This window comes from Bos grunniens, chromosome 26, assembly GCF_055505025.1.
Source record: "Bos grunniens cultivar Pamir isolate PY7600 chromosome 26, Bosgru_T2T1.0, whole genome shotgun sequence".
Taxonomy (NCBI): Eukaryota; Metazoa; Chordata; class Mammalia; order Artiodactyla; family Bovidae; genus Bos; species Bos grunniens.
In genome coordinates this window covers 22,482,944-22,493,164 of record NC_141190.1, presented here as the reverse complement: position 1 = coordinate 22,493,164, position 10,221 = coordinate 22,482,944, and the positions used below count along the sequence as shown (strand labels likewise).

Below are 10,221 nucleotides of genomic sequence, written 5' to 3'. Positions count from 1 at the left end.
GCAACCGTTCCGCCCAGGGTCACTTCCGGATGACCCGGAAGATGTTCTGGGCATTGGCCTGTTCCCACCCCGCGAACCCCGCGCCCTCCGTCTGCTCTCATTGGCTGCTCTGGTAAGTAGTTTATGCCTGTCCATCCCCGGTGACCCGTCGGGTCCGGAGTTGACCCTATTCTGTACCAAATCTGGGGAGTGGGGAGGAATCCTCAGGACAGGATCCGGACAGTCCAGCGCTCCCCTAGCCCCACCCAGGGAGTCCCTGGCGCGCGGCAGCTGCGGTACGCGGCGGGTGCCTCACACCTGCCAGCGTCTTCTCCACCCCCAGCTGTGAGGCCAAGACTCCACAGTCCCGGAAGGCGCCCCACACCTGCTGCAGTCGTGCGTCTCCCTGCAGCTGCGGACCTGCGCGTTCCGGTGCCGAGAGGTCCAAGACCAGAGCAGGTGCAGGGCGTTCCTCACCCCGGCTCCCTAAACTCCACCAGCCACCCCAACCCTCCCCGTTTTCCTCTGCGGGCCTGTGATGCGGGTAGAGAAAGATAAACAGGTTCCCCCTCGCCCCCACCACCAATCCCCACTCCCTAAAGATGGAGCCGGTTCCTAGTCTGGTATCCCATTTTCGTAAAGCTTTTTGGAAGTGGAATGCAGCAGGAGCAGATACTGCACAGTTAATCTTCAAAGCAGCCCCCTGAGGAATGATACCCTTTGAAAGTGAAAGTGGGAGTCGCTGAGTCCTGTCTGACTCCTTGGACCCCATGGACTGTAGCCCATCGGGCTTTTCTGTCCATGGAATTCTCAGGGGAAGAAGTGGATAGCCATTCCCTTCTGGGGATCTTCCGGACCCGAGGATCAAACTCCCGTCTCCCACATTGCAGGCAGATTCTTTACCATCTGAGCCACCAGGGAAGCCCATGATGTCATTTGTTCCCCCTTCAAAAGTTCCCTGGATATTTCCACTCTTCTTATTTTCCCCAGTATTCTGAAAGACTGGTGATTGTGCATGCTAAGTCACTTCAGTAGTGTCTGACTCTTTGTGGCCCTATGGATTGTAGCCTACCAGGCTCCTTTGTCCATGTGTAGAGCTAGGCTAAGCCAAGTTTAGTTGGGTTTTGTGAGACTCCTGGGAACTTGGCTACTGTCCCCAAACTGTTGTCAGTAGAGACCCCACCTTCATAGAGGGGTTGGGGAGCCCCAAGTCTGGGTTGCACATGACAACTGCCCTGATCAACCTTCCAACAGAAAGGCTTGGGTCCAGCCATACCTCAATGGACCCCAAGGGCATCTTGAAGGCATTTCCCAAGCGGAAGAAAATTCACACCAATCCATCATCAACAGCTCTTGCAAAGATTCCCAAGAGGGAAGACAGAGAAGCAGCAGGAGGTGAGTGGACCCACCCTTAGGGCCCTCATGTGCTTGAGCCTCAGGCTTCTTACATCTTTCATGCCCAGAATCAGATACGACAGCTAACTCTGCCCACCCAGAGCCTGCAGGTTTGTTTGTACCTCCCTTGTCCTAAACTTGGTCCCCAGTCTTCGACAGGTGACTTGCTCTTTCATCTTCTACCACACGCCGAGGCCTCTATAAATCAGAAACTACCCCCTGGTCCCTAAGGAAATGACCGATACAATCCTTTCCTCTAGGAAGCTGCCTGCTGGTGAGGGGAGGGGATCCTTCTCAGGTCCCCAGAGTTATGCTATTTTGCAGCCAAAGTGACAAATAGATGGCAAAAACTTACATGGTAGGCTGGGTTGGGAGAGGGGAATATATTAGACTGTGAGGCCTACTATAGTAGCAAAGCATGTGCCTTGTGCCTGATACATAATAAGTGTCTATTAATATGTGTTGAAAGAATAAATGATCAAATGAAGTGATTTATAGGCTCCCTGCAATGTGCCAGACACAGTTCTAGGTTACATCAGGGAACAGGACGTATCAGAATCTTTGCCTGTTATATCAGGCGATGGCCCATGAGGAAATTAACTGTATACTGTGGTGGAATGCCCAGAAGGCAGGGTGGAGGAAAATGACTGGGGGAAGGGGACTGTGAAGGGTTCATTTGGATCATGTCTGAGTATGACAGCAGGCGTCTGGATGCCCCCTCCACAGAGTGGCTGAGCTCCGTGCGGGTGCATGTTCTGCCCACCGGCATTGGGAGAGCCCGGGCAGAACTCTTTGAGAAGCAGATTGTCCAGCATGGTGGCCAGATATGCCCTGCTCAGGCCCCAGGGGTCACTCACATTGTGGTGGATGAAGGCATGGACTGTGAGCGAGCCCTCCGCCTCCTTAGACTGCCCCAGCTGCCCCCAGGTGCTCAGCTGGTGAAGTCAGCCTGGCTGAGCTCGTGCCTGCAGGAGAGAAGGCTGGTGGACACAGCAGGATTCGGCATCTTCACCCCCAAGAGGTGGGCTGGTCCAAGTCTTTCCTCAAATGTTTTCTTGAGCTATTAAACTCTCATTGTCTTAATTAGACACATTAAAAAAAAAAGATTTCAGAGTCGACAAGGATTGGAAACAGATATGTGGTGAGACTCTGGTGTCTTAACCTGCCATCACCATCCTGCAGGTACCTGGATCAAGCACAGCTCAGCAAGACAGACCAAGTCTCTTTTACGCCTCCTGGAGCTGGTGAGGCTCAGCCCAGGACAGCCCTGTCTCCTTCCCGACCTCCCACCAGACCTGTATCTCCTTCCTGGAGGGCAGATGCGGTTGCAAGCATCCAAGCCCAGGTCAGGAGTCTCCCAGCCCCCACGGCTCCCTTCTCCTGGGAACTAGATCACAGAAACAGGGAGGGCCTGGTGTTCAGAAAGTTTCAGGCCCCTGAGAGAGGACGGCTGTCTTTATTGAGAAGTCTTTTAATTCTTCCCAGCGTTCATCACTCCTGTATTTGCCTATCTACCACATTTCACTGGGGATCCTAGGGCTGGGCACTAGGGGAAGCCAGGTGGAACACGGCCCCACACTTAAGGAGATCCAGGTCTGTTGCAGAAAACCCAGCATCATACTTGGGTCTGACTAGGAAACTCAGCCCCCACCTCGAAGGAGCCCTCCTCATGGGCGGCATGAACTTACTGTCTCTTCTCCTTCCCTATCTCAAGACCAGCTCTGATGGTGAAGCCAGTGACGGGGAAGAGACCCAGGTTAGCGCTGCTGATCTGGAAGCCCTGATCAGCGGCCGCTACCCCACCCCCTTTGAGGGAGATGGTGAGCCTAGCCCAGCCCCCGAGAGCCTGGATAAGTGGGTCTGTGCACAGCCTTCAAGCCAGAAGGCAATCAACCACAACCCCCATATCACAGAGAAGCTGGAAGTACTGGCCAAAGCCTACAGCGTTCAGGGAGACAAGTGGAGGGCCCTGGGCTATGCCAAGGCCATCAATGCCCTGAAGAGCTTCCACAAGCCTGTCACCTCCTACCAGGTACCTGGGGGCCAGGGGAGGACATGTGGGGGGCTGGGTGGGGGTCTTCTGTAGTGGGGGTCAGGTGGAGGGCTTAACATTTTCTGATGTCTGGGACTTTCACAAAAGAAAACAGGGAGATTAATGAAAGCAGCTTGGCAAAAATCTTGATAATTACAAAAGCTGGGTGTTGGGTCTGTGGGGTTCAGTATACTCTTTTACTTTCGAGTTTTTCCGTAATAAAAAAGTTGCTTGAAAGTTGAGTCTCTGAAGATCAACAGGCCAGGGTTTGAATTCTGGTTCCCATTATTCACTAACTGCCTGACTTTAAGCCAGTTATTCAAATCCTCTGAGCATCAGTCTCCTCATGAGTAAAAAGGGACTAAGAATAGTAACAAACACAGTGTTCCCGTGAGGACTCAAAGGGATGACCCATGTAGTGCAGGACCCGATACAGGGTAAAGCCTCACACGGGCCCCCCTGCTGTGGTGATGCTGCCCAGTGTCATCACCGCTGCCCTTCCTCTGCTCCCTGTGCTGAGCTCCATCCTCTGGGAACCAGCAGACAAGTTACTCAGCCCACTCCAGCCAGACTTCTCATCTTCAGCTGTGCCCAAGCTTTACACAGCTATCAGTTGCCCACCAACCAGACTGGCTTTCACTCAAGACATCTGCTAAAGGAGTCAGTTTCCCCACTGCTGAATCTGCTCCTCCCATCTTCTCACCTTTCCTTCCTTCTCACCTTTCCTTCCTGCCTCTGCCTCCTCTTCCCCTAGGAGGCCTTTGGTATCCCTGGGATTGGAAAGCGGATGGCTGAGAAGATTGTCGAGATCCTGGAGAGCGGGCATCTGCGGAAGCTAGACCACATCAGCGAAAGCGTGCCTGTCTTAGAGCTCTTCTCCAACATCTGGGGAGCTGGAACCAAGACTGCCCAAATGTGGTACCATCAGGTCACATCCTGTCCTAGCCCCCACTTCAGTTTTACTGTATCTTAGAGCTCCTGTCCCACACTTCTCTCGCCCTATGCTTTGATGAGAATGAACCCAGACTAGAGAGGGATCACTTCTCAAAGGGACCAGGGCCCATGCAGATCCTCCCTTGGCTCTCAGAACTACCCTGTTTGGTATCTTTGAGGCTTAGTCTGTGGTGTAGGCAGAGATAAGAAGTATATTTCTCTGTCCCCCAGAAAAACAAGGGCCTTCCTGAGCAGACCAGACCTGGGGGCTGAGAATCCAGAACAGTGGTTCCCAAACCCAGCCATGCCCAGAATCACCCCCAGATTGATGAGATGATGAATGAGTGTTTTAGGATAGGGGCAGGGCTGGGTTGAGGTGTGTCTTCCATGCCCCGTGCCTTTCCCAAGTCCCACTGATTACAGACCCTGGGCTTGCTCCTGCCTCATGCTTTCCTTGGAGTCTAGAGATGATGAAAACCTTGTGTGTCTGCTTATTCACTGTCTCTTCGTTGGTTCTGGATCCTCATAGCCTTCCCATCTGGCTTCTTTATTTCAGGGTTTCCGGAGCTTAGAAGACATCCGAAACCAGGCCTGTCTGACTACCCAGCAGGCCATTGGCCTGAAGCATTATGATGACTTCCTAGACCGCATGCCCAGGGAGGAAGCTGCAGAGATTGAGCAGACAGTAAGCAGGTGTCCCAGGGCAGTAAGGAGAGCCACTGCTATAGGGTCAGGGCCTGGCTCAAAGCCAGGAACTCCTGATCCCTCAGTGGGGGAGCCCAGCAGGCAGAGGAAGCTGTGGGCCGCCAGAGACTGGAACTAGTGGGCAAAGAGCAAGTTGGCTTAGGTAGGGAAGGGTTGCAGCACTAGCTCTCTGGGGCAGGGGTCTCAGTATCAGGCAGAGTTAGCCCTGGCTTAGGTGCTAGGATGGTGTTAGGACTGGGTTAATGTCAGGGCTTGATCAGAGCTGGATTATGGTCAGAACTACTTGAAGATATTGGGATTTGAACTGGGCTAGGGTAGGGTGGATCAGGGCAGAGGTTCTTAACATTTTTTGACTCACAAACTTCTTTGAGAACCTAATGAAAATCATGGACTCTTCTCTGTCCACAATCTGTAAAAATGCACAAAGTTGTATATCTCTTTTCAGAAGTACATACCTTCTGCAGCCCTCTGAAGGCTGGTTCAAGGTTTGGGTTAGAATTGGTGTAAAGGCACAGTGCCAGTAGGATTAGGTTTGGGGTTGGAGGAAAGCTAGATCCAGAGTCAAGTTAAGGTTAGACCTGAATTAGTAGAGTTTTCTTAGTGTTGGATGCTTTTCGTTAAAATTTATGATTGTCCTAGAAATAAGGTTTGGCCAAGATTAGGGTTTGGTTTACAGTTGGGTTAGGGGTTAAATTCATGTAAAACCTAGATTAGAGGGAGACTAGGGTACATTTAGGGTGAGATGTATCATTTGTTCAGCTGGCATTAAGGTTAGGGACTGGTTTGCTCACTATGGCCTATGATGCTAATATGGCAGGACTCCCTGGAGACTGGCCCAGCTTAGCTAAAATCACCCTCCAGCTCTTCTCCCAGTCACGTGACTATGAGGCTGGTGTGGGATGGACAGGCAAGCGCCTTTGTCCACCCATCACTGGGCCTTAGTGCCAGTGATGACCTGTCTGTCACTCAGCCACGGTGTCTGGGCACAGAGAATGCCCCAGCGAGCCTCCAGCCCCAACCCACTGGAGCAGAAGGGTCCACTCTCCCCATTTAAGTTCTCCAGTTTTAGGAGGTTTTGATGGGATTATCCATCCTAGGCCTCCTCCCACACTCTCAAGAAGGGGGTTGAGGGGATTAGCAAAGCCTGCCTGTCAGGAGAATTGAAGTATCCAAAGTCCCAGAAATCTCAGTGTCCTGCGGTAGAGACTGGGAAGCTATCCGCATATGAAAGGCCTCAGTGTTTCTGGTGTGGAGACTAATGGGCTTAACCCACCCAGTGCACCCACCCTCGGCCCCACCCACTCAGTGCACCATGATCCCTCTGCCTCAGCTCCCTCCACACCGAGCCCCATTCCTCCAAGTAAGGATGTAGCCACTGGCTCAGATTTCCCTCCCTCTTTGCTCTCTCCTTTCCTTCCCTACACATGCAATTATATTTCTGGGTTCTGTCTCCCCAGAGGCCTGGACTAGGGGCACCCTGCCAACCACCTGTCAGGCTTCAAGCCCCAACTCACACACTCTGCATTTAGCTCTGAATCCAAAGATACCTGGGGCTGCTAAGACCTGGCTGAGGGCTCCTTGGCACCTGGCCCTCTGTACTCAGTGGAGCTTCACACACTTGGGTGTATGGGTTGGGGCAGACCCCAGAGAAGGTATGTCTGTCTGCTCTTGAAGAGCTCTAGAGGGAAAGAGCCACAGCTTCCCTCAGAATCCGAGCACAGCCTTCTCATCTCTCCCCAGGCTGCACCCAGTGGTGTGAGCGCGTTTTCTTCTCTTCTGTCCCAGCAAGGCACGCTCCCCAGGGTGGATGGAGCTCCTCTTCTGTTCCTTGAGGCTCTCTCTCAGGCTGGACCTTGCATCCAGGGATTGGCTTGGAACCCAAGGGGTGTGTGGGCTCCTGGGACAGGGAAGGCCCACAGCCCTCACCCTCCTCACTGTCCTCTCCCAGGTCCGGAAAGCAGCTCAGGCCCTCAACCCCGGGCTGCTGTGCGTGGCATGTGGTTCATACCGTCGGGGAAAGGCAACCTGTGGTGACATGGACGTGCTGCTTACCCACCCGGATGGCCGCTCTCACCAGGGCGTTTTCAGCCGCCTCTTGGACAGCCTCCGGCAGCAAGGTATAAGCCCCACCCCCAGGTGAGCAGGTGGGCAGGGGCAAGGTGGCCCCCAGGCTAGAGAGCCTCAAAGTTCCACCCCTAGGCAGGAAGCAGGGGAGGCTGCTCCACCAGAACCCACCTCTCCCCTGGGGCCAGAGCCACTGCAGGGAAGAGATGAATCAGCTCCTCACACCTCCCAGAGGTGCTACAGGTCAAGGGTTCATCGGATCTTTCCATGCCCTCAGTGTAGCGGGTGGGAGTGGGCCATAGGAGGAGTTACTATGCATATTCTATAGAAAAGGACACAGGCCTGAAGAAAGCCTGCAAATAAATGGACAAGCTGGGGACAGAGGACCCAGGGATAATCAGGAGAGGCCTGGGAGGTCAGACGGCCCTGGGCTGGGCAGCCCAGGCCCTGGCTCCCCACCCTGCCAGCGCCCTCCTGTGTTGGGCCAGGGTTCCTGACGGATGACCTGGTGAGCCACGAGGAGAATGGCCAGCAGCAGAAGTACCTGGGTGTGTGCCAGCTCCCGGGGCCAGGGCGGCGGCACCGACGACTGGACATCATTGTCGTTCCCTACAGCGAGCTCGCTTGCGCCCTGCTCTACTTCACCGGCTCTGCCCACTTCAACCGCTCCATGCGGGCTCTGGCCAAGACCAAGGGCATGAGCTTGTCAGAGCATGCCCTCAGCACAGCTGTGGTCCGCAGTGCCCAAGGCCTCAAGGTGGGCTCTGGCCAAGTGCTGCCCACCCCCACTGAGAAGGATGTCTTCAGGTTCTTAGGCCTGCCCTACCGAGAACCCGCCGAGCGGGACTGGTGACCTGGCTGCCCCTCTTGGCCATTCAGCCAGCCTCAGCAGGCTGAACCTCACTGCGTCAACCACTGGCTCCTCTGGGCTTGGGAAGGGCCAGCCTGGCTCCCAGGATGGCCTGGCGCTCTCTGCAGCAGGGTCAGGTGTTACCCTGTCTACCTCACCATTGCCCTCGAAGAGTTGTGCACATGGCCCCCTGCCCATTTTAGGCAGGAACTGGTACCTGGCTTGGGGCCAGCTTCCTGCTTTGGAGGCCCAGGCATCCCCACTTCTCTACCCCAAGGAGGGTCTAGCTACTGGGGGTGGGATGGGGGCTGCAGGGGAGAGGCACAATACTGTGGCCCAGCATCACCCAAGACCCTTCAGAGCAAACGAGCCGCTCCGAGATGCTTCCTCCACCCACCTCCCTAGCAGTGCAGCTGGCAGTGTGGGGCGGGGGCGCCCCAGGGTCAACGAGGACAGCATTTGAAGGCCAGGGGCCCAATAAAGTGCTCTTGAGATTCAGCCTGCCTGGTGTGTCTGTGAGCTGCTGTAGCCTCTGCCTGCCTTTCTCCTGGGAAGGGACAGAGACTGGAGGTGAATGGGAACCCAGGCAAGTTAACAGTTCTCCAAACGGGCCAGGCCTGAGTCAGCTCCTGAACAACTCAGAAAGGAGTAGGGGTGGACATTAAGAGGGAGGATTCGTGGAGCCGGGAATTAGGCCTGTCTACCCATCAGCATGTCCTAGAATAGGCAATACCTAAGGATGTGAACAAACGTAACAAGGCTCGGTGAAAGTGAACAGTTTCAAATGTAACAAGTGACCTGTGTGCCATTGACAGGGCTGAGACAGTCCGGGAACGCTGTGCTGCCTGGAGGAGGCAAGGGGCAACTTGGCAGGAAATAGCCTATTTGAAAAGGGTAAACCGTTCTCTTTGGGGATAACTAAACCTGCTTTAGAGAGGATGCTGTGTGCCGGGTGGGAATCAGAAGGCCAGGCTGGTAGAGGACTGAAAGTCGAGCTGAGGGGCTTAGTTTGAGCAGCTCGGAGAGGCCAGCTAGGGGTATCAGGGTGGTTTTGGAGGCCGGAGCTTACAGGACAGGAAAGATTTGGTGAGGGGAGCAGTCGGGTGGGAAGGTTTGGCATACCAAGTGTAATACGGCTCAGAGGCAAGAGAAGGTGGCTTCGAGGAGCCTGGGCCAGAGTTGGGATCCGCCAGAGTGTTGGCTGTGCAGCAGCGAAGGGGCGGGCCCCGAGTCCTGCATCTAATTGCAAACTCCTAGAGCTGGCGTTTATTGGCCTGGTCTCAGTCAGGGGATCCCAGCAAGCTTAGAATGGGCCCAACTCTCGCTCAGAGCCCTGAAGTCCAGCTGCTGGGTCATGTCAGGGAAGGAATCAAAAGCCACGGAGGCTGGGGGGCCCCTTTCACAGCTCAGTACCAACCAGAGAAGCCACATCAGAGGACTAGAAGGCTTCATAAGGGCGACTTCCCCAGTGGCTCAGTGGTAAAGAATCCTCCTGCTAATGCAGGATGCAAGTTCGATCCCTGGTTCAGGAATATTCCCTGGAGGAGGAAATGACAACCCACTCCAGTATTCTTGCCATTAAAATCCCATGGAGGAGCCTGGCGGACTGCAGTCCCTGGGGTCGCAGAGCACACGCACACAGCACAAGCGTTCGTGGCAGGTGAGCCTCTCGGAGCTTTTCCTACAGGGAGGTGTAGCTGCCTGGGCCCTGGAATGGACAAGAAGAGCTGGGACTCTCTGGGCCCCCCAGGTGTCAGGGTTGCTTTCGGCCCCTTAGGAGCTCAGCTAGTCTACTCTGGACTGGGGTCTCCGTGCCCGCCACTATCCCTAGCAAGGGGTGCAGCTGGTAGAAGCCCAAAGCCTGGGGTGTCTGCATCCAAATGTGGATGCTGCTACTTCCCTCTTGAGTGCCCCAGCCTGCTCAGCAGCCTCTCCAGCCCCAGAGGAGCAGGGCCTCCAGAACAAGGAGAAAGAGGAACCCGTGGGTCCCAGGATAACTTCCTGCACGCAGGAAGTCTTCAGAACCATAGGGAGGGATGGTGCTGGTTTCTGGGTCTGGAACCAGGGGCCTGGCCCCTCATCCTGCCATCTCTTAGAGGAAGGAAGGGGAGGTTCTCCCCCACCCCCAACCTCCCTGAGAGTCAGAATTCTGGAGACCACCTTCAAACCATGCAGATTCCTGGTCCTACATCCTGGCAAGGGCAACAGGAAATCATGGGTTAAAAAGAGTACCCACCCCCTCCAGAGAGACCCACCCTCAGGG

General features: G+C 54.8%; 1 protein-coding gene across 4 annotated transcripts; it reads left to right on the top strand.

Annotated features, from left to right (window-relative positions):
- The first annotated feature begins 31 nt into the window (after window positions 1-31).
- On the top strand, window positions 32-8,456 carry POLL (DNA polymerase lambda). 4 transcript variants are annotated; one of them, XM_086377346.1, is made up of 11 exons: window positions 32-112; window positions 323-438; window positions 1,234-1,374; window positions 2,101-2,395; window positions 2,557-2,719; window positions 3,089-3,194; window positions 3,288-3,406; window positions 4,161-4,334; window positions 4,896-5,024; window positions 6,993-7,161; window positions 7,597-8,456. In XM_086377346.1, the coding sequence occupies exons 1-11, from the start codon at window positions 42-44 to the stop codon at window positions 7,959-7,961; spliced, it is 1,848 nt and encodes a 615-aa protein (XP_086233472.1). In that variant the 5' UTR covers window positions 32-41; the 3' UTR covers window positions 7,962-8,456. The 4 variants fall into 4 exon arrangements, with proteins under 4 accessions (XP_086233472.1, XP_086233474.1, XP_086233471.1 ...); XM_086377348.1 differs by lacking the exon at window positions 323-438; XM_086377345.1 differs by having other exon boundaries at window positions 3,089-3,406.
- Window positions 8,457-10,221: the final 1,765 nt, after the last annotated feature.